General features: G+C 53.1%; 1 protein-coding gene across 1 annotated transcript in view; it reads left to right on the top strand.

The window, feature by feature from the left end:
- psmb8a (proteasome 20S subunit beta 8A) overlaps positions 1 to 15295 on the top strand; it is an 87695-nt gene extending 72400 nt beyond the window's left edge. The window contains exon 5 of the mRNA XM_070873691.1: positions 15040 to 15295. Coding sequence (XP_070729792.1) covers positions 15040 to 15128 — 89 coding nt within the window. The 3' untranslated portion in view covers positions 15129 to 15295. The remainder of the gene's footprint in view (positions 1 to 15039) is intronic.
- Positions 15296 to 24289: the final 8994 nt, after the last annotated feature.

Consider the following 24289-nt stretch of genomic DNA (forward strand, 5'->3'; position numbering starts at 1 on the left):
GCGAGGGGGAGGGGGAGGAGATAGGGGAGGGGGTGGGGAGGGGGAGGAGAGAGGAGAGGGGAGGGGAGTGGAGGGGGGAGGGGAAGGGGGGAGGGGAGAGGGGAGAATGGGAGCGGAGGGGAGGGGGGAGAGGGGGAGGGGAGAGGGGGAGGAGGGGAGGGGGGAGGGGGAGGGAAGGGGGTGGGGGGGTCGGGGAACAGGAGCGGGTGTCGGGTCGGGTCGGGGCGGGGAGCGGGTCTCGGGTCGGGGGGGAGCGGGTCTCGGGTGTCGGGTCGGGGCGGGGGGGAGAGCGGGTGTCGGGTCGGGGCGGGGGGCGGGGGGGAGCGGGTCTCGGGTGTCGGGTCGGGGCGGGGGGGAGAGCGGGTGTCGGGTCGGGGCGGGGGGCGGGGGGGAGCGGGTCTCGGGTGTCGGGTCGGGGTGGGGGGGGAGCGGGTCTCGGGTGTCGGGGCGGGGGGGGAGAGCGGGTGTCGAGTCGGGGTGGGGGGGGAGCGGGTGTCGGGTCGGGTTGGGGGGGGAGCGGGTGTCGGGGCGGGGGGGGAGAGCGGGTGTCGGGGCGGGGGGGGGAGCGGGTGTCGGGTCGGGGCGGGGGGGGAGAGCGGGTGTCGGGTGTCGGGGCGGGGGGGGGAGAGCGGGTGTCGGGTCGGGGTGGGGGGGGAGCGGGTCTCGGGTGTCGGGGCGGGGGGGGGAGAGCGGGTGTCGGGTCGGGGCGGGGGGGGGGAGAGCGGGTGTCGGGGCGGGGGGGGGGAGCGGGTCTCGGGTCGGGGTGGGGGGAGCGGGTCTCGGGTCGGGGTGGGGGGGGAGCGGGTGTCGGGTCGGGGCGGGGGGGGGAGAGCGGGTGTCGGGGCGGGGGGGGAGAGCGGGTGTCGGGGCGGGGGGGGGGAGCGGGTCTCGGGTCGGGGTGGGGGGGGAGCGGGTGTCGGGTGTCGGGGCGGGGGGGGGAGAGCGGGTGTCGGGTCGGGGTGGGGGGGGAGCGGGTCTCGGGTGTCGGGGCGGGGGGGGGGAGAGCGGGTGTCGGGTCGGGGCGGGGGGGGGAGAGCGGGTGTCGGGTCGGGGTGGGGGGAGAGCGGGTCTCGGGGCGGGGGGGGGGAGAGCGGGTGTCGGGTCGGGGCGGGGGGGGGAGAGCGGGTGTCGGGTCGGGGTGGGGGGAGAGCGGGTCTCGGGTGTCGGGGCGGGGGGGGGAGCGGGTCTCGGGTCGGGGTGGGGGGGGAGAGCGGGTGTCGGGTCGGGGCGGGGGGGGGAGAGCGGGTGTCGGGTCGGGGCGGGGGGGGAGCGGGTCTCGGGTGTCGGGGCGGGGGGGGGAGCGGGTCTCGGGTCGGGGTGGGGGGGGAGCGGGTCTCGGGTGTCGGGGCGGGGGGGGGGAGCGGGTCTCGGGTCGGGGTGGGGGGGGAGCGGGTCTCGGGTGTCGGGGCGGGGGGGGGGAGCGGGTGTCGGGTCGGGGTGGGGGGGAGCGGGTCTCGGGTGTCGGGGTGGGGGGGGAGCGGGTCTCGGGTGTCGGGGCGGGGGAGGGGAGAGCGGGTGTCGGGTCGGGGTGGGGGGAGAGCGGGTCTCGGGGCGGGGGGGGGAGAGCGGGTGTCGGGTCGGGGCGGGGGGGGGAGCGGGTCTCGGGTGTCGGGGTGGGGGGGGGGAGCGGGTCTCGGGTCGGGGTGGGGGGGGAGCGGGTCTCGGGTGTCGGGGCGGGGGGGGAGAGCGGGTGTCGGGTCGGGGCGGGGTTGGGGGGGGGAGCGGGTCTCGGGTGTCGGTGGGGGGGGGGAGGGGAGCGAGTGTCGGGTCGGGTCGGGGGCGGGGAAGCAGGAGCTGGCCGTGGGAGGAGCCTTATTCACGCAGCCCCAGTGAGGCCATTGGGCCAGGGCTAGGGGCTGCGTGCTTCGGGCCCCTCCCACACAGTTCAGTGCCTGGAGCTACTGCACTTGCGTGCCCACTGTAGCGCGCATGTGCAAAGGTCCCAGCACTGTTTTCAGCACAGGGACCTGGCTCCGCCCCCCCACAGCTCGTGCTGGCTGCGCCGAGGGCCAGAGGACCTGCAGGTAGGTGGAGAATACCGAGGATTTTTTTAGGCGCCGTTTTAGGCGCGAAAAATGGGCGCCCAGCTCGGAGTGGCGCCCGTTTTTTTTCTTGTGGAAACTTGGGCCCAATGACTTACGAGATTTCACTGGTTGCTGGCTCTGTGCCGGGGGCTGGGGCACAGTGCTGCCAGTTTCGGAGTGGCCATTGACATACTGCCACGTTGGGATTTCTGCAAGTGCTTGCGCCCAATCCCGAAGTTGCGGTCAGTTTCAGAGGCGGTTTGACGGCATATTCTGAGAGTGCGCTGTCATAACTGCCGTAAATTCAGGGCCATTGTATAATTTCCATGTGGCAGAGTTCGATGATAAGAAACACAGCTTCATTTACCTAGAATGTATCTGCTGTATATGTGACTTCAAGGAACAACAGTCAACTCTGTACGTCAGACGGGTGTTAGGCACTTTCAGGAACCCACGACTGCCCAGCCACTGGGGATGGAGGCCGAGAAATTGGTCTCGAGCAGTGGTGGGCAGTATCAGATCGGTTGCCTGTTATACACAGCGTCTGATATTCACTTCCACGGCTTTCAGACTCGACAACAGCTCACACAGCCCCATCGACCCTGTCCTCCTCACCAACATCTGGGGACTTGTGACAAAATTGGGAGAGATGTCCACAGACTAGTCTAGCAACAGCATGACATGGTCATACTGACAGAATCATACCTTTCAGCCAATGTCCCAGACGCCTCCATCACCATGGCAGGACAGACGCATCCGAAGTGGCGGCAGAGTGTGTACAGAGTGTCATAAGAACCTAAGAAATAAGAGCAGGAGTCGGGCATTCGGCCCCTCGAACCTGCTCCGCCATTCAATAAGATCATGGCTGATCTGATCCTGGCATCAACTCCACTTCCCTGCCCGCTCCCCATAACCCTTGACTCCCCTATCGCTCACAAATCTGTCTATCTCCCCCTTAAATATATTCAATGACCCAGCCTCCACAGCTCTCTGGAGCAGAGAATTCCACAGATTTACAACCCTCTGAGAGAAGAAATTTCTCATCTCCGTTTTAAATGGGCGGCCCCTTATTCTGAAACTATGCCCCCTAATTCTAGATTTCCCCACGAGGGAAAACATCCTCTCTGCATCCACCTTGTCAAGGCCCGGGAGTAGGGAGGAAGTGGCCCTGGGAGTCCTCAACATTGACTTCGGACCCCATGATGCCTCATGGCTTCAGGTCAAGCGTGGGCAAGGAAACGTCCTGCTGATAACCACCTTTGACCCTCCCTCAGCTGATGAATCAATACTCCTCCATGTTGAACACCACTTGGAAGAAGCACTGAGAGTAGCAAGGGCACAGAATGTACTCTGGGTGGGAGGGGCGGGGGGGGGTTCAATGTCCATCACCAAGAGTGGCTCGGTAGCACCACGACTGACCGAGTGTCCTTTTCCAGTTGGCAGGCTGTAACTAGTGGGGTGCCGCAGGGATCAGTGCTGGGGCCCCAGCTATTTACAATCTATATTCTATTACTCGGGGGATCAAGGGGTATGGCAAGAAAGCAGGAAGGGGGTACTGAAGTTGCATGTTCAGCCATGAACTCATTGAATGGCGGTGCAGGCTAGAAGGGCTGAATGGCCTGCTCCTGCACCTATTTTCTATGTTTCTATATTCATGACCTAGATGAAGATACCGAGTGCAATGTATCCAAATTTTCTGACGATACAAAGCTAGATGGGACAGTCTTCTTGTTAGGCAGTCCCTTGGAGTCGAGGATGAATTGCTTCCACACTAATATAAGTTCCCAGGTGTCTAATCAGACCAATGTGGGGCAGAGGGTGGTTGGAGGGATGGGTGGGTGAGGTGCCTCGGTTGTCGTGTGCTCCTTCCGCTGTTTGGACTTGGCTTCCGCGTGCTCCCAGCGAAGAAACTCGAGGTGTTCGGCGCCTTCTTAAATGCTTAGAAACATAGAAATCTGCAGCACCGCAGGAAGCCATGTCGGCCCATCGTCCCTCAGTGCTTCGACATTCATCAGCTGAGGGAGAGCGCTAGGTGGGAATCAGGGCTGCTGACCGAGGGCCATGCGGCTCTTTGTATCAACAATGAACAACAGCGGAAAGGTAAAGAGCACCCAGCACAACCAATCCGCCCCACACCACTGTGACACCCCTTACACTGAAACATTCTACACTCCAACCCAACCAGAGCCATGTGATCTCCTGGGAGAGGCAAAAACCAGATAAAAACCCAGGGGAATTGGGGAAAAAAATCTGGGAAAATTCCTCTCCGACCCATCCAGGCGATTGAAACTAGTCCAGGAGATCACCCTGGCCATATTCGATTCCCTGCAGTACTTACCATTATACCTGTGCCGGCCAATAAGAGGTCATCCAGTCTAATCCCAATTACCAGCTCTAGGTCCGTAACCCTGCAGGTTACTGCACTTTAAGTGCCCATCCAACCATCTCTTAAAAGTGGTGAGGGTTTCTGCATCCACCACTCTTCCAGGTAACGAGTTCCAGATCCCCACAACCCTCTGCGTAAAGAAGCCCCCCCTCAAATCCCCTCTAAACCTTCCACCAACCACCTTAAAACTATGCCCCCTCGTTATAGACCCCTCCACCAATGGAAATAGGCCCTTACTATCCACTATATCCAGGCTCCATACAATTTAATACACTTCAATGAAGTCTCCTCTCAACCTCCTCTGTTGCAATGAGAACAAACTCAGCCTATCCAATCTGTCCTCATAACTAAGATGCTCCATTCCAGGCAGCATCCTAGTAAATTCCCTCTGCACCCTCTCGAGTGCAATCACGTCCTTCCTATAATGCGGCGACCAGAACTGCACACAGTACTCCAGCTGTGGCCTAACCAGAGTATTATACAATTGAAGCATAACCTCCTTGCTCTTATATTCCATGCCTTGGCCAATAAAGGCAAGCATTCCGTATGCCTTCTTGGTGATAAGGTGGTTACCTTATCCACCTGGCCTGCTTCTTTCAGGGATCTGTGGACAAGCACTCCAAGGTCCCTTTGTTCATCTACACTATTAAATTGCCTACCGCTTATTGTGTATACCCTTTCCTTATTAGCCCTCCCAAAGTGCATCACCTCACACTTCTCTAAATTAAATTCCATTTGCCACTGCTCTGCCCACCTGACCAGTAGATTGATATCCTCCTGCAGCCCATGACTTTATTCTTCTTTATCAATCACACAGCCAATTTTAGTGTCGTCTGCAAACTTCTTAATCATACTCCCTATATTCAAATCTAAATCGTTGATATATACCACAAAAAGCAAGGGACCCAGTACTGAGCCCTGCGGAACACCACTGGAAACATCCTTCCAGTCACAAAAACATCCATCAACCATTACCCTTTGCTTCCTACCTCCAAGTCAATTTTGGATCCAACTTGCCACTTTGCCCTGGATCCCATGGGCTTTAACCTTCATGACCAGTCTACCATGTGGGACCTTATTAAAAGCCTTGTTAAAGTCCATATAAACTATATCATACGCACTACCCTCATCGACCCTCTTGGTTACCTCCTCAAAAAATTCAATCAGGTTAGTCAAACACAATCTTCCTTTAACAAATCTGTACTGACTGTCCCTAATTAATCCTTGCCTTTCTAAATGTAGATTTATCCTTCAGGATTTCTTCCAATAATTTTCCCACCACTGAAGTTAGGCTGACAGGCCTGTAATTACTCGCCTATCCCTTTCTCCCTTCTTAAACAAAGATACTACATTAGCAGTCCTCCTATCCTCCGACACCATGCCCAGATCCAAAGAGGACTGGAAAATGATGGTCAAGGCCTCTGCTATTTCCTCTTTTACTTCACTCAACAGCCTGGGATGCATTTCATCCGGGCCTGGGGACTTATCTACTTTCAAAGCTGCTAAACCCCTTAATATTTCCTCTCTCACTTTATTTATTTCATCCAGAATATCACACTCCTCCTCTATAGCAGTATCTGCATTGCCCCTTTCCTTTGTGAAAACAGATGCAAAGTATTCGTTAAGAACTCTACCAACATCTTCCACCTCCACACAAAGATTACCCTCATGGTCTCTAATAGGCCCGACCCTTTCTTTAGTTACCCTCTTACTCTTAATATATTGATAGAACATCTTAGGGTTTTCCTTCATTTTACTTGCCATGAATTTTTCATGCTCTCTCTTAGCATTCCTAATATCCTTTTTAATTTTCCTTCTGAATTTTCTATATTCCTCTAAAGATTTTATAGTATTTAGCCGTTGGTATATGAGCTTCCCTTTTTTTCTTTATTCTCTCCTGAAAGTCCCTAGACATCCAGGGGGCTCTAGAATTATTATTCCCACCTTTTTCTTTAGGGCCACATGTTTGGCCTGAGCCCTCCGCATCTGCTCCTTGAATGCCTCCCACTGTTCCGACACTGATTTACCCACAAGTAGCTGTTTCCAGTCCACTGTGACCAAATCACTCCTTAACTTAGCAAAGTTAGCTTTTCCCCAAATTTGGGACTTTTATTCCAGGCCTATCCTTGTCCTTCAACTAACTTGAATCTGACTGAATTATGATCACTGGCACCCAAGTGCTCTCCCACTAATACCCCTTCAACCTACCCAGCTTCATTCCCCAAAACTAAATTTACTTTGGGCAGTCTTGGCCCAGGGATTCCCAAGAGTCAGTGGGAATGTTACATTTTTTCAAGGAGGCTTTGAGAATATTGTTGAAGCATTTTCTCTGCCCTCCTGGGGTTCGCTTACCATGATGGAGCTCGGAGTAGAGCGCTTGTTTCGGGAGTCTTGTATCAGGATGTGGCCCACCCATCGGAGCTAACTGAGCGTGGTCAGTACTTCGATGCTGGGGATGTTGGCCTGAGAGAGAACACTGACGTTGGTGCGCCTATTCTGCCAATGGATTTGGAGCATCTTGCGGAAGCGGCATTGGTGGTACTTCTCCAGTGCTTTAAGGCAGATGCTGTACATGGGACAGTAAGCTGTGAAGAGAACACAAAGCGTCTGCAAAGGGATATAGATAGACTGAGTGAGTGGGCAGTGAGGTGGCAGATGGAGTATAATGTGGAGAAATGTGAGGTAGGAAGGATTGAAAAACAGAATATTTTTTAAATGTTGAGAAACTTTTAAATGTTGGTATTCAGAGAGATTTGGGTGTCCTTGTACAGGAAACACAGAAAGTGAGCATGCAAGTACAGCAAGCAATAAGGGAGGCATGTTGTCCTTTATTGCAGGGCGTTGGAGTATAAGAGTAAGGAAGTCTTGCTACAATTGTACAGGGCCTTGGTGAGACCACACCTGGAATACTGTGTACAGGGTCCTGGTGAGACCACACCTGGAGTACTGTGTACAGGGCCCTAGTGAGACCACACCTGGAGTACTGTGTACAGGGCCCTGGTGAGACCACGCCTGGAGTACTGTGTACAGGGCCCTGGTGAGACCACACCTGGAGTACTGTGTATAGTTTCGGTCTCCTTATCTGAGGAAGGATATACTTGCCTGGGATGTGGTACAACGGAGGTTCAGTCGACTGATTCCTGGGATCAGAGGGCTGTCCTATGATGAGAGATTGTGTAGAATGGGCCCATACTCTCTGGAGTTTAGAAGAATGAGAGGTGATCTCATTGAAACATCCCAGATTCTGAGGGGGATTGACAGGGTAGATGCTGAGAGGATGTTTCCCCCGGGGCTGGAGTGTCTAGAACCAGGGATCACAGTCTCAGGATAAGGGGTCGGCCATTTAAGACCGAGATGAGGAGGAATTTCTTCACTCAGAGAGTGGTGAATCTTTGGAATTCTCTGCCCCAGAGGGCTGTGGATGCTGAGTCTCTGAATATATTCAAGGTTGAGATCGATAGATTATTGAGCTTTGGGGGAAGCAAGGGGTATGGGAATCTGGTGGGAAAGTGGAGGTGAGGTCGATGATCAGCCATGATAGTACTGAATGGCGGAGCAGGCATGAGGGTCTGAATGGCCTACTGCTGCTCCTATTGCTTTAGTTCTTATGTCCTGAACTGCCAGACTGGGCCTGCGGCAGGTAGTGAGAGAACACGAGGGAAAAAACCTACTCGACCTCATCCTCACCAATCTACCCATCGCAGATGCATCTGTCCATGACAGTATTGGTAGCAGTGATCACCACATAATCTTTGTGGCGACAAAGTCCTGTCTTCACACTGAGGACCCCCTCCATCGTGTTGTGTGGCACTACCACTGTGCTAAATGGGATAGATTCAGAACAGATCTAGCAGCTTAAAACCATGAGGCACTGTGGGCCATCAGCAAAAGCAGAATTGTATTCCACCACAATCTGGAACCTCATGGCCCGGCATATCCCTCACTCCATCATCAACGTAAAGCTACGGGACCAATCCTGGTTCAATGAGGAGTGTAGAAGAGAATGCCAGGAGCAGCACCAGGTGTACCTAAAAATGAGGTACCAACCTGGGAAAGCTGCAACACAGGACCACATGCATACTAAACAACGGAAAGCAGCATGCTATCAATAGAGTTAAGCGATCCCACAATCAACGGATCAGATCCAAGCTCTGCAGTCCTGCCACATCCAGTCGTTAATGGTGGTGGACAATTAAACAACTAACGGGAGGAGGAGGCTCCATGAATATCCCCATCCTCAGTGATGGCAGATCCAGCACGCGAGTGCCTAAGACCATCGTCAGCCAGAAGTGCCGAGAGGATGATCTATATTGGTCTCCTCCCAAGGTTCCCATCATCACAGAAGTCAAACTTCAGCCAATTCTGTTCATTCCACATGATATCAAGAAACAGCTGAGCTCACCAGATACAGCAAAGGCCATGGGAAGTTTATCACAGATACCGTGGGCTCAATACTGCAGACACTCGAGAGGGGTATAGAAAGTGCAGGGGTGAAATTAAAAAGGAAATTAGAGAAACATAGAAAATAGATGCAGGAGTCGGCCATTCGGCCCTTCGAGCCTGCACCGCCATTCAATAAGATCACGGCTGATCATTCCCTCAATACCCCATTCCTGCTTTCTCTCCATACCCCTTGATCCCTTTAGCCGTAAGGGCCATATCTAACTCCCTCTTGAATATATCCAATGAATTGGCATCAACAATTCTCTGCGGCAGGGAATTCCACAGGTTAACAACTCTCTGATTGAAGAAGTTTCTTCTCATCTCAGTCCTAAATGGCCTACCCCTTATCCTAAAACTATGTCCCCTGGTTCTGGACTTCCCCAACATCGGGAACATTATACCCGCATCTCACCTGTCCAGTCCCGTCAGAATCTTATACGTTTCTATGAGATCCCCTCTCATCCTTCTAAACTCCAGTGATAAAGGCCCAGTTGATCCAGTCTCTCCTCATATGTCAGTCCAGCCATCCCAGGAATCAGTCTGGTGCACCTTCGCTGCACTCCCTCAATAGCAAGAACGTCCTTCCTCAGATTAGGAGACCAAAACTGAACACAATATTCCAGGTGGGCCCTCACCAAGGTCCTATACAATTGCAGTAAGACCTCCATGCTCCTCTACTCAAATCCCCCAGCTATGAAGGCTAACATACCATTTGCCTTCTTCACCGCCTGCTGTACCTGCATGCCAACTTTCAATGACTGATGAACCATGACACCCAGGTCTCGTTGTACCTCCCCTTTTCCTAATCTGCTGCTATTCAGACAATATTCTGCCTTCGTGTTTTTGCCCCCAAAATGGATAACCCCACCACTTTTAAGAGATGCTTGGATGGGCACTTAAAGTGTAGTAACCTGCAGGGTTACGGACCTCGAGCTGGTAATTGGGATTAGACTGGATGACCTTTTGTTGGACAGTGCAGATATAATGGTAAGTACTGCAGGGAGCTGAATACGGCCAGGGTGATCTCCTGGACTTGCTTCGATCGCCTAGATAGGTCGGAGAGGAATTTTCCCAGATTTTTTGTCCCTAAATCAGCCTGGGTTTTTATCTGGTTTTTGCCTCTCCTAGGAGACCACATGGCTCCGGTTGGGGTGGACTGCAGATGTTTTCAGTGTAAAGGATGTTGCAATTGTGTGAGGCGGACTGGTTGGGCTGGGTGCTCTTTGCCTTTCCACCATTGTTCATTGTTCATAGGTTTATATGTAACCTTCAGGGCTGCTGACCGAGGGCCGTGTGGCTTTTTGTCAGCCGGCACGGACCCGATGGGCCAGAATGGCCTCCTTCTACGCTGTAAATTTCTATGATTCTATGATATGGGCCCCGACAACATTCCGGCTGTCGTACTGAAGACACGTGCTCCAGAACTAGCCGCTGTTCCAGTACAGCTACAACACTGGCATTTACCCGACAATGTGGAAAACTGCCCAGTTTTGTCCTGTCCACAAAAAGCAGGTCAATTACCGCCCCATCAGTCTACTCTCAATCATCAGCAAAGTGATGGAAGGTGTCGTCGATAGTGCTATCAAGTGGCACTTACTCACCAATAACCTGCTCACCGATGCCCAGTTTGGGTTCCACCAGGACCGTTCAGTTCCAGACCTCATTACAGCCTTGATCCAAACATGGACAAAAGAGCTGAATTCCAGAGGTGAGGTGAGAGTGACTGCCCTCAACATCAAGGCAGCATTTGACCGAATGTGGTATCAAGGAGCCCGAGTAAAAGTGAAGTCAATGGGAATCAGGGAGAAAACTCCCCACTGACTGGAGTCATACCCAGCACAAAGGAAGATGGTTGCGGTGGTTGGAGGCCAATCATCCCAGCCCCAGGATATCGCTGCAGGAGTGCCTCAGGGCAGTGTCCTAGGCCCAACCATCTTCAGCTACTTCATCAATGACCTTCCCTCCATCATAAGGTCAGAAGTGGGGATGTTCGCTGATGATTGCACAGTGTTCAGTTCCATTCGCAACTCCTCATACAATGAAACAGTCCGTGCCCGCATGCAGCAAGACCTGGACAACATTCAGGCTTGGGCTGATAAGTGGCAAGTAACATTCATGCCACACAAGTGCCAGGCAATGACCATCTCCAACAAGCGAGAGTCTAACCACTGCCTCTTGACATTCAACGGCGTTACCATCACCGAATCCCCCACCATCAACATCCTGGGGGTCACCATTGACCAGAAACTTAACTGGACCAGCCACATAAATACTGTACCAACAAGAGCTGGTCAGAGGCTGGGTATTCTGCGGCAAGTGTCTCACCTCGTGACTCCCCAAAGCCTTTCCACCATCTACAAGGCACCTGTGGAGTGCACATCCTGCAGCATGTAGGAAGTCCTGGACGCTTCGCGCGGCCTAGACAACTGTGTGTGCAGGCGGTGTCTCCAGCTTCAACTGCTCGAGCTCCGCATTTCAGGACTTGAGTGGCAGCTGGAGTCACTGCAGTGCATCCGCAAAGCTGAGAGCTACGTGGAAAGTACGTTTCAGGAGGTGGTCATCCTGCAGCTTAAAAGCGTGCAGGCAGAGGGGATGTGGGTAACATAGTAAGTGTTCTAGGCAGGTAGTGCAGGAGTCTCGCTTTCAAACTGATATTCACTTCTGAGTATCGGTAAGGATGATGGTGCCTCTGGGGAGTGCAGCCAGAGCCAATTCCAAGGCACCATAGGAGAGGGACGAAGAATAAAAGAGCCATAGACGTGATGGTATGTTGCCTCCCTGGTGCCAGGGTCAAGAATGTCACAGAGAGGATACAAGGCATTCTGGGGGCAGAGAGTAAACAGCCAGAGGTAGTGATCCATATCGGGACCAATGACATAGGTAAATTGAGGGATGAGGTCCTACATGCAGAATTTAGGGAGCTAGGAAGGAAATTAAAGGGTAGGACCTCAAAGGTAGTGATCTCCGGGTTACTACCGGTGCCAATGAGTACAAGAATAGAAGGATAGAGAGGATGGACACGTGGCTGGAAAGCTGGTGTAGGAGGGAGGGCTTTAAATTCTTGAGACATTGGGACCGCTTCTGGGGGAGATGGGACCTGAACAAACCGGACGGGTTGCACCTCAACAGCGCCGGGACCAATATCCTCACGGGGAGTTTTGCTAGTGATGTTGGAGAGAGTTTAAATGCATGGGGATGGGAACCTGAGAACAAATTCAACAGGGAAGGAAGTAAAGCAGAAGTTGGATAGCAAGAATTTAGAAAGCAAATCTGTAAGTCAGAGGAAACAAAGGTTAGTAAGTAGTAATTAAGGAAGTCTTTCTGAGTTAAATGGTATATACTTTAATGCCAGGAGTACAGTGAATAAGGCGGATGAGCTCAGAGCACAGGTAGACACTTGGGAGTATGACATCATAGCCATTACAGAAACAGGGCAGGTTTGGCATTAGTGATTTGGCCATAGTTCCTGGTTACAGGATTTTTAGACAAGATAGAGAGAGGGTAAAAAGTGTGGGGGGGGGGGGCGTTGGGGTCGCGATATTGATTAAAGAAACAATTACAGCGGTGAGGAGGGATGATATGTTAGAGGGATCATCAACTGAGGCCATATGGGACAAATCGAAAAATAACAAAGGGGCGATCACACTGCTGGGCGTGTATTATAGACCCCCAAACAGTGGGAGGGAGATAGAGGAGCAGACATGAAGGCAAATTGCTGTGAAGTCCCGAAAACATAGAGCAGTAATAGTTAGGGATTTTAACTATCCTAATATTGATTGGGACAAATATAGTGTCAAGCCTAACACGGGAGGGGGCGGTCTTGGATTTAGTTTTGGGGAATGAAGCTGGGCAGGTTGAAGGGGTATTAGTGGGAGAGCACTTGGGTGCCAATGATCATAATTCAGTCAGACTTAAGTTGGTTATGGATAAGGACAAGGATAGACCTGGAATAAAAGTCCCAAATTGGGGAAAAGCTAACTTTGCTAAGTTAAGGAGTGATTTGGCCATAGTGGACTGGAAACAGCTACTTGTGGGTAAATCAGTGTCAGAACAGTGGGAGGTATTCAAGGAGGAGATCCGGAAGGCTCAGGCCAAACATGTGGCCTTAAAGAAAAAGGCTGTGAAAAATAATTCTCGAACCCCCTGGATGTCTAGGGACTTATAGGGGAGGATAAAGGGGAAAAAGGGACGCTTATGTCATATACCGACGGCTAAATACTATAGAATCATTCGAGGAATATAGAAAGTTAAGAGGTGAAATTAAAAAGGATATTAGGAATGCTAAGAGAGAACATGAAAAATTCTTGGCCAGTAAAATTAAGGAAAACCCAAAGATATTCTATAAATATATTAAGAGCAAGAGGATAACTAAGGAAAGGGTAGGGCCTATTAGAGACCATGAGGGTAATCTTTGTGTGGAGGTGGGCAGAACAGTGGCAAATGGAATTTAATTCACATTGGGAGGGCTAATAAGGGAAGGGTACACACATTAAGCTTAATAGTGTAGATGAACAAAGGGACCTTGGAGTGCAGGTCCACAGATCCCTGAAAGTAGCAGGCCAGGTGGATAAGGTGATTAAGAAGACATACAGAATACTTGCCTTTATTGGCTGAGGCATAAAATACAAGAGCAGGGTGGTTAGGCCACAGCTGGAGTACTGCGTGCAGTTCTGGTCGCCATATTCTCAGAAGGACGTGATTGCACTCGAGAGGGTGCAGAGGAGATTTACAAGGATGCTGCCTGGAATGGAGAATCTTAGTTATGAGGACAGATTGGATCGGCTGGGTTTGTTCTCATTGGAACAGAGGAGGCTGAGAGGAGACCTCATTGAGGTGTACAAAATTTTGGGGGGCCTGGATATTGTGAATAGCAAGGGCCTATTTCCATTGGTGGAGGGGTCTATTACGAGGGGGCATAGTTTTAAGGTGATTGGTGGAAGGTTCAGAGGGAAGGCTTCTTCATGCAGAGGGTTGTGAGGGTCTGGAACTCACTGCCTGGAAGAGTGGTGGATGCAGAAACCCTCACCACATTTAAAAGGTGCTTGGATGGGCACTTAAAGTGCAGTAACCTGCAGGGTTACGGACCTAGAGCTGGTAATTGGGATTAGACTGGATGACCTCTTGTTGGACAGCGCAGATATAATGGTAAGTACTGCAGGGAATAGAATACGGCCAGGGTGATCTCCTGGACTAGTGTCGATCGCCTGGATGGGTTGGAGAGGAATTTTCCCAGATTTTTTCTCCCTAAATTGGCCTGGGTTTTTATCTGGTTTTTGCCTCTCCCGGAGATCACATGGCTCCGGTTGGGGTGGAGTGTAGAATGTTTCAGTATAAGGGGTGTCGTAGTTGTATGGGGCGGACTGGTTGGGCTGGGTGCTCTTGACCTTTCCATCATTGTTCATTGTTCATTGTTCACAGGTAACCTCCAGGGCTGCTGACCGAGGGCCGTGTGGCTCTTTGTCGGCCGGTGCAGACACGATGGGCCGAAATGGCCTCCTTCTGCGCTGTAAACTTCTATATTTCGAAGTCAGGAGTGTGATGGAATACTCTCCACTTGCCTGGATGAGTGCAGCTCCAACAACACACAAGAAACTCGACACCATCCAGGACAAAGTAGCCCATTGATTGACACCCCATCCACCACCTTCAACACTCACTCCCTCCACCACTGGCGCACCGTGGCTGCAGTGTGCACCATCTACAAGATGCACTGCAGCAACTCGCCAAGGCTTCTTCGGCAGCACCTCCCAAACCTGCGATTTCCACCACCTAGGACAAGGGCAGCAGGCGCATGGGAACATCACCACCTCCACGTTCCCCTCCAAGACACACATCATCCTGACTTGGAAATATATCGGCCGTTCCTTCATCGTCACTGGGTCACAATCTTGGAACTCCCTCTCTAACAGCACTGTGGTAGTACCTTCACCACACGGACTGTAGCGGTTCAAGGCGGCGGCTCACCACCACCTTCTCAAGGGTCAATTAGGGATGGGCAATAAATGCCGGCCTTGTCAGCGTCGCCCACATCCCAGGAATGAATTTTTTAAAAATGAACACCTGAAATTACCCTGTGCTCACTTGTGCATCAAGTTCCAGTTTGTGTCTCTTTCATGAAACTAAAGTTGAAAATTGTGAGGAAAGAAATCTGTTGCTTTTACAAACTGCATGTGTTTTGTTTCACAGTGTACCACATGCGAGAAGATGGGTGGATTAAAGTGTCTCAGGAAGATGTTGGTGTTCTGTACCACAAGTACGCAGCAGAGGCACAATGATCTGTCGAAGGCACGTATTCAGTCAAATCAAAGCACATGCCAGCAACTGAATATAAGCAAACCATTCCATTGTGTCAGGAAAGGGGCGTGAATTATCTGTGGTTTGGGATTCCCGAAAGTACCGTGGTATTTGTCAATTTAAAAGGAATAAACAATATTTCTGTAAATATCATTGAGTATGTAATAATGCTTAGTTTGCTGTAAAGCCTATACTTTTACTGTCACAAGAATCTTTGTTACCTGCACACCATTCATATCAACCAGAATCAAAGTATTCAAATCTTCAACTGGTCTTTAAATAAACCATAGCAGTCAGTAACATTGCATTTAGGAACCTGTAGTTTGACCTGTAACATGACAGATTAAAAAATAACAAAGTTAAGGTATTTCTCAAAATATCATTACACAGAACGAGCAGAAAGCAATTCAAGAAGTCAAATTGCTAAAGGAAAATGCCAACAAGCTGCAGCTTAGTACCGGATACGATTGGCTATAATGTGACGTCTCCTGCTAATGTTCTGCCACGTGGCTCTCGCCATGAGAACAGGCAGGGCTGCTTTGAGAGCCAGCAACACATGAAGTCAGTGGGGCAATGTAGTCTGGGATTCTGCAGGCAGCTTTAATGGAGGATGCAGAGATTGCGGGCAAACTTTCCAAGACTTTAACCAGAGGCAGCATGTCCGCAATTTAAAGACAGCCTGGGAGGCTCCAGAAAATCCATCCTTTAATATATATCTGATCACATTCAATAGAAAATTCACCATCACCAGACATCCCAAAGCACTTGACTGCCAATGAAATACTTTTTGGAGTGTAGTCACTGTTGCAGGAAACGCAGCAGCCAATTTGCGCACAAGCAAACTCCCACAACCAGCAATGTGATAATGACTAGATAAATGTTTTCAATAAAGACTTGAATTTATATAGCGACCACCAGACATCTCAAAGTATTTTACAGCCAATGAAGTGCTTTTTTGAAATGTCACTGTTGTAATGTAGGAATGATGCTGATTGAGGGATAAATATTGGCCAGGACACCGGAGATAACGCCCCTGATCATCTTCGAAATAGTGCCATGGGGTCTTTTACATTCACCTGAGAGACCAGATGGGGCCTCGGTTTAACATCTCATCCGAAAGACGACATGTCCAAAAGTACAGCACTCCCTCAGTACTGTCCTTCTGACAGTGCCGCACTCCCTCAGTACTGCACTTCCGACAGAGCAGCGCTCCCTCAGTACTGTCCCTCCGACAGTGCAGCACTCCCTCAGCACGGCCCCTCCGACAGTGCAGCGCTCCCTCAGTACTGCCCCTCCGACTGTGCAGAGCTCCCTGAGTACTGCCCCTCCAATAGTGCAGCACTCCCTCAGTACTGCCTCTCTGACAGTGCAGCACTCCCTCAGTACTGCCCCTCCAACAGTGCGGTGCTCCCTCAGTACTGCTCCTCCGACAGTGCGGCGCTCCCTCAGTACTGCCCCTCCGACAGTGCGGTGCTCCCTCAGCACGACCCCTCCGACAGTGCAGCACTCCCTCAGTACTGCCCCTCCGACAGTGCAGCACTCCCTCAGTACTGCTCCTCCGACAGTGCAGCACTCCCTCAGTACTGCCCCTCCGATAGTGCAGCACTCCCACAGTATGCCTCTCCGACAGTGCGGCGCTCCTTCAGTACTGCCCCTCCGACAGTGCGGCACTCCCTCAGCACTGCCCCTCCGACAGTGCGGCACTCCCTCACTGGGAGTGTCAGCCTAGATTTTTGTGCTCAAGTCTCTGGAGGCGAGCCACTGACTAACATAAAGGGACAAAAGTGTCAAGCTTCAAAGAATATACTGGAGAGGATACAAATTAAATATATACAAGGTCAGCCAGAAAAGGCTAAAAGACAGATCACACAAACTGTACCCTGAAGGTAGCGGGTGTTTGAATATCCTTCTAGTTTCCAAAATAATAACACAACCACTTAACAACAACAACTTGTATTTATATAACGCCTTTAACATAGTGAAACGTCCCAAGGTGCTTCACAGGATTATTATGCGATAACAATTTGACACTGAGCCGCACAGTAGAAATTAGCGCAGCTGACCAAAAGCTTGATTAGAGGTCAGTTTTAAGGAGCGTATTGAAGGAGGAAAGAGAGGTAGAGAGGTTTAGGGAGGGAGTTTCAGTGCCTGAGGCCCAGGCAACAGAAGGCATGGCCACCAATGGTGGAGCGATTAGAATCAGGGATGCTCAGGAGGGCAGAATTAGAGGAGCGCAGACTTCTCGAGGGGTTGTGGGGCTGGAGGAGATCACAGAGATAGGGAGGGGTGAGAGGCCATGGAGGGATTTGAAAACAAGGATGAGAATTTTGAAATCGAGGTGTTGCTCAACCGAGAGCCAATGTCGGTCAGTGGGTGATGGGTGAGTGGGACTTGGTGCGAGTTAGGACATGGGGCAACGAGCACAGGGGTGATGGGTGAGCGGTACTCGGTGCAAGTTAGGACACGGGGCAGCGAGCACAGGGGTGATGGGTGAGCGGGCCTTGGTGTGAGTTAGGACACGTGGCAACGAGCACAGAGGGTGATGGGTGAGTGGGCCTTGGTGTGAGTTAGGACACGTGGCAGCGAGCACAGGAGGTGATGGGTGAGTGGGACTTGGTGCGAGTTAGGACACAGGGCAGCGAGCACAGGGGGTGATGGGTGAGTGGGACTCGGTGCGAGTCAGGACATGGGGCAGTGAGCACAGGGGGTGATGGGTGAGTGGGACTCGGTGCGAGTTAGGACACGGGGTAGTGAGCACTGGGTGTGATGGTTGAGTGGGACTCGGTGCAAGTTAGGACATGGGGCAGTGAGCACAGGGGCTGATGGGTGAGCGGGACTCGGTGCGAGTTAGGACACGGGGCAGTGAGCACGGGGTGATGGGTGAGCAGGACTTGGTGCGAGTTAGGACATGGAGCAGCGAGCACAGAGGGTGATGGGTGAGTGGGACTCAGTGCGAGTTAGGATACGGGGCAGTGAGCACAAGGGTGATGGGTGAGTGGGACTTGGTGCGAGTTAGGACATGGGGCAGTGAGCACAGGGGCTGATGAGTGAGCGGTTCTCGGTGCGAGTTAGGACACGGGGCAGAGAGCACAGGGGGTGAAGGGTGAGCGGGACTAGGTGCAAGTTAGGACACGGGTCAGCGAGCACAGGGGGTGATGGGTGGGCGGAACTTGCTGCGAGTTAGAACACGGGGCAGTGAGCACAGCGGGTGATGGGTGAGTGGGACTCGGTGCGAGTTAGGACACGGGGCAGTGAGCACAGGGGGTGATGAGTGAGTGGGACTAGGTGCGAGTTAGGACACGGGGCAGTGAGCACAGTGGGTGATGGGTGAGTGGGACTCGGTGCGAGTTAGGACACGGGGCAGTGAGCACAGGGGGTGATGGGTGAGCGGGACTTGGTGCGAGTTAGGACATGGGGCAGTGAGCACAGTGGGTGATGGGTGAGCGGGACTTGGTGCGAGTTAGGACACGGTGCAGTGAGCACAGTGCGGGATGGGTGAGCGGGACTCGGTGCGAGTTAGGACACGGGGCAGTGAGCACAGGGTGTGATGGGTGAGTGGGACTCGGTGCGAGTTAGGACACGGGGCAGTGAGCACAGCGGGTGATGGGTGAGTGGGACTTTGTATGAGTTAGACATGGGGCAGTGAGCACGGGGTGATGGGTGAACGGGACTCAATGCGAGTTCAGACACGGGGCAGTGAGCACTGGGGGTGATGGGTGCGCGGGACTTGGTGCGAGTTAGGACACGGGGCAGTGAGCACTGGGGGTGATGGGTGAGTGGGACTCGGTGCGAGTTAGGACATGGGGCAGTGAGCACAGGGGCTGATGAGTGAGCGGTTCTCGGTGCGAGTTAGGACACGGGGCAGAGAGCACAGGGGGTGAAGGGTGAGCGGGACTAGGTGCAAGTTAGGACACGGGTCAGCGAGCACAGGGGGTGATGGGTGGGCGGAACTTGCTGCGAGTTAGAACACGGGGCAGTGAGCACAGCGGGTGATGGGTGAGTGGGACTCGGTGCGAGTTAGGACACGGGGCAGTGAGCACAGGGGGTGATGAGTGAGTGGGACTCGGGGCAGTGAGCACAGGGGGTGATGGGTGAGCGGGACTTGGTGCGAGTTAGGACATGGGGCAGTGAGCACAGTGGGTGATGGGTGAGCGGGACTTGGTGCGAGTTAGGACACGGTGCAGTGAGCACAGTGCGGGATGGGTGAGCGGGACTCGGTGCGAGTTAGGACACGGGGCAGTGAGCACAGGGTGTGATGGGTGAGTGGGACTCGGTGCGAGTTAGGACACGGGACAGTGAGCACAGCGGGTGATGGGTGAGTGGGACTTTGTATGAGTTAGACATGGGGCAGTGAGCACGGGGTGATGGGTGAACGGGACTCAATGCGAGTTCAGACACGGGGCAGTGAGCACTGGGGGTGATGGGTGAGCGGGACTTGGTGCGAGTTAGGACACGGGGCAGTGAGCACTGGGGGTGATGGGTGAGTGGGACTCGGTGCGAGTTAGGACACGTGGTCAGCGAGCACAGCGGGTGTTGGGTGAGCGGGACTTGGTGCAAGTTAGGACACGGGGTCAGCGAGCAATGGGGGTGATGGGTGAGTGGGACTTGGTGCAAGTTTGAACATGGGGCAGTGAGCACGGGCTGATGGGTGAGCGGGACTTTGTGAGAGTTAGGACATGGGGCAGTGAGCACGGGGTGATGGGTGAGCGGGACTGGGTGCGAGTTAGTGCACGGGGTACAGGGGGTGATGGGTGAGTGGGACTTGGTGCGAGTGAGGACACGTGGTCAGCAAGCACAGTGGGTGATGGGTGAGTGGGACTTGGTGCAAGTTAGGACACGGGGCAGCGAGCACAGGGGCAGATGGGTGCGCGGGACTTGGTGCGAGTTAGGACACGGGGTCAGCGAGCAATGGGGGTGATGGGTGAGTGGGACTTGGTGCAAGTTAGGACACGGGGTCAGCGAGCAATGGGGGTGATGGGTGAGTGGGACTTGGTGCAAGTTTGGACACGGGGCAGTGAGCACAGGGGCGGATGGGTGAGCGGGACTCGGTGCGAGTTAGGACACGGGGCACAGAGGGTAAGCGGTGAGCGGGACTCGGTGCGAATTAGGACACGGGGCAGCGAGCAAAGGGGATGGTGGGTGAGCGGGACTAGGTGCGTGTTAGGACACGGGGCACAGGGGGTGAGCGGTGAGCGGGACTCGGTGCGAGTTAGGACACGGGGCAGCGAGCACAGGGGGTGGTGGGTGAGCGGGACTAGGTGCGAGTTAGGACACGGGGCACAGGGGGTGAGCGGTGAGCGGGACTCGGTGCGAGTTAGGACACGGGGCACAGGGGGTGAGCGGTGAGCGGGACTCGGTGCGAGTTAGGACACGGGGCAGTGAGCACAGGGGGTGATGGGTGAGCGGGACTAGGTGCGAGTTAGGACACGGGGCAGCGAGCACAGGGGGTGATGGGTGAGCGGGACTCGGTGCGAGTTAGGACACGGGGCAGCGAGCACAGGGGGTGATGGGTGAGCGGGACTCGGTGCGAGTTAGGACACGGGGCAGTGAGCACAGGGGGTGGTGGGTGAGCGGGACTAGGTGCGAGTTAGGACATGGGGCACAGGGGGTGAGCGGTGAGCGGGACTCGGTGAGAGTTAGGACACGGGGCAGTGAGCACGGGGTGATGGGTGAGCGGGACTAGGTGAGAGTTAGGACACGGGGTAGTGAGCACAGAGGGTGATGGGTGAGTGGGACTAGATGAAAGTTAGGACACGGGGCAGTGAGCACAGGGGGTGATGGGTGAGTGGGACTCCGTGCGAGTTAGGACACGGGGCAGCGAGCACAGAGGGTGATGGGTGAGTGGGACTAGATGAGAGTTAGGACACGGGGCAGTGAGCACAGAGGGTGATGGGTGAGTGGGACTAGATGAGAGTTAGGACATGGGGCAGCGAGCACAGGGGGTGATGGGTGAGCGGGACTCGGTGCGAGTTAGGACACGGGGCAGCGAGCACAGGGGGTGATGGGTGAGCGGGACTCGGTGCGAGTTAGGACACGGGGTCAGCGAGCACAGCGGGTGATGGGTGAGTGGGACTAGATGAGAGTTAGGACACGGGGCAGTGAGCACAGGGTGATGGGTGAGCGGGACTCGGTGAGAGTTAGGACACGGGGCAGTGAGCACAGGGAGTGATGGGTGAGCGGGACTAGGTGCGAGTTAGGACACGGGGCAGTGAGCACAGGGGGTGATGGGTGAGCGGGACTAGGTGCGAGTTAGGACACGGGGCAGCGAGCACAGGGGGTGATGGGTGAGTGGGACTAGATGAGAGTTAGGACACGGGGCAGTGAGCACAGGGGGTGATGGGTGAGTGGGACTAGATGAGAGTTAGGACACGGGGCAGTGAGCACGGGGTGATGGGTGAGTGGGACTAGGTGAGAGTTAGGACACGGGGCTGCTGAGTTTTGGATCACATCGGGAAGAATGTGCGAGGCCAGCCAGTCACCTGGCAGTTGTCAGCCCCACCAGTTTGTGCTGTTGTTGATGTCCTGAACTGTTGCTCATCTGCTGCACTCTCATTCTTCGTTACACTGCCTGCTATCATTGCCCTCATCCTGAGCCTCCTGATCAATTTTCCCATGCATCCTCGCACAAGTCCCCAGGCGCAGCTGCTCACTACATAGTGTACATGGGAGCAGGAAGTTGCAAAGGAACTTAGTGAGTGCACAAAACTGCAGCAGATGGAGTTCACTGTGGGGTCATCCACACAAGGAAGATAAATCAGAGTATTTTCTAAATGATGATAAACTAGGAACTGTAAAGGAGCAGAGATTATACAGGACCTGGTCACACTTATACAGGGCTAAGGGGTGAGTGTGGGGCAGTAGAATTAGTTTTGGATTGATACATGAACTATGAGGAGAATCATAGAAATTTACAGCATAGCCCATCGTGTCTGCGCCGGCTGACCAAGAGCTATCCAGCCTGATCCCACGTTCCAGCTCTTGAAGTTTAACTTTGCCCGAGCCCATTTTCTGGCGTATTGCCCATTTTTCTAGGCTAGAAATGCTTTACCAAAGTTTCCCTGATATATAATGCAAATTTGGCGCCGTGCAGTGTGTCCAGTCGCCTCGGGGGGTGGAGCCTGTTGTCTGCGTCGAAAAAACAATGGTGCACATTCTGCGTGTGCGCCGGAGAAAAAGTGACTTTTTTTCAATGGACGCGCATGCGCAGTACAGCTCCAGGTTGGCAATCGGCCATTATTAAAGAGCCAGTTGTGTGTGTGACGTTGAGAGCATTGGAAAAATCGCAGCTTCACCAATACAAGATGCAAAGCGGTTCAAAGACCAAGAATTTCTCATAGGATGAAGTGGAGGCATTATTTACTGTGATTGAGAACAGATGGCAGGAGCTGGACATCACAGAGGTCACATAAAAGTTCCACCCAAAGAAATGAAGGCTTGCTGGACAGGTTCTTTGTCTTTCCCCCAAGGTCTGTATGGATGGACCACACCCAGGTCTTGTGACTTCTCTCCCCCCAGCTCATTGCAGTCTTGTGTCGAGTGCAGCAGCCTTCCAATCACCACCTTCGCCCTCGCCGCCCCAAGCCCCTGTGTCCAGGTACGGAGCCGATGCTACAACCCTCCAGCCCTGTGTCGGCTGTCGCTACCACCCCACTTCCCCAGCCCGGCCTGAAGGCGTTCGGTGGTGGCGTGTGAGTAAAACAAAAAATGAAAACTTGAGAAATGCAAGAAACTTCCATGTTGAAAGGTAAAAACAGTTGAACTTTGTTATCGATATTTAAAGTGTTCTTGACTCCCTCTCAAAACTTCAATGAAAAACAGTGGCGTCTTTCTGTGCTGATTTCTAAATGTGCGCTGCTTTCTGTTAACTCACCAGAAGGTTATTCGGGAGTGGCCAGATACGCTGATCTAGGATTAAAATTTTTGGGCAAACTGCGAAAAATGCTGAAAGCTGGCGCAGACATGAGGGAACACACCGCCCGATATAACATAAAAAAAGAACAAGCGAGAAACATTGTCACTAACGCACATGCACCGCCACAGATTCCGGGGGGAACATTGAATTAAATATTTACGCCAGAAAAACGGCGCAAATGACCTGGAAAAATTGATCCCACGGTCCGTAGCCCTGTAGATTACGAAAATTTATGGCAGTGGGATTTGTGTGGGATTAATACAGGGTTAAGGGGAGAGAGTGGGGCAGTGGGATTAGTTTGGGATTGATACAGGGCTATGGGGAGAGAGTGGGACAGTGGGATTAGTTTGGGGATTGATACAGGGCTATGGGGAGACTGGGGCAATGGGATTAGTTTGGGATTGATACAGGGCTATGGCGAGAGAGCGGGGCAATGGGATTAGTTTGCGATTGATAAAGGGCTATGGGGAGAGAGTGGGGCAATGGGATTAGTTTGGGATTGATACAGGGCTATGGGGAGAGAGCGGGGCAGTGGGATTAGTTTGGGATTGATACAGGGCTATGGGAAGAGGGCGGGGCAGTGGAATTAGTTTGGGATTGATACAGGGCTATGGGAAGAGACGGGGCAGTGGAATTAGTTTGGGATTGATACAGGGCTATGGGGAGAGAGCGGGGCATTGGGATTAGTTTGGGGATTGATACAGGGCTATGGGGAGAGCGGGGCAGTGGGATTAGTTTGGGATTGATACAGGGCTATGGGAAGAGGGCGGGGCAGTGGAATTAGTTTGGGATTGATACAGGGCTATGGGGAGAGAGCGGGGCATTGGGATTAGTTTGGGGATTGATACAGGGCTATGGGGAGAGAGTGGGGCAGTGAGATTAGTTTGGGGATTGATACAGGGCTATGGGGAGAGAGTGGGGCAGTGGGATTAGTTTGGGACTGATACAGGGCTATGTGGAGAGAGCGGGATAGTGGGATTAGTTTGATGATTGATACAGGGCTATGGGGACAGAGCGGGGCCGTGTGATTAGTTTAGGATTGATACAAGGCTATGGGGAGAGCGCGGTGCAGTGGGATTAGTTTGGGATTGATACAGGACAGAGTGGCCTGCACAGAGCTGTATTAAAGGGAGTAGACTTAAACAGAGTGGTTTATTTAGGAATTTGGAAAGAGTGGGAATTTGAAGAGGGGGAAGGAATTGCAGCTTTTTGTCCACACGATTTGTAGTA

The sequence above is a fragment of the Pristiophorus japonicus genome, unplaced genomic scaffold, assembly GCF_044704955.1.
Source record: "Pristiophorus japonicus isolate sPriJap1 unplaced genomic scaffold, sPriJap1.hap1 HAP1_SCAFFOLD_546, whole genome shotgun sequence".
Lineage (NCBI taxonomy): Eukaryota > Metazoa > Chordata > Chondrichthyes > Pristiophoridae > Pristiophorus > Pristiophorus japonicus.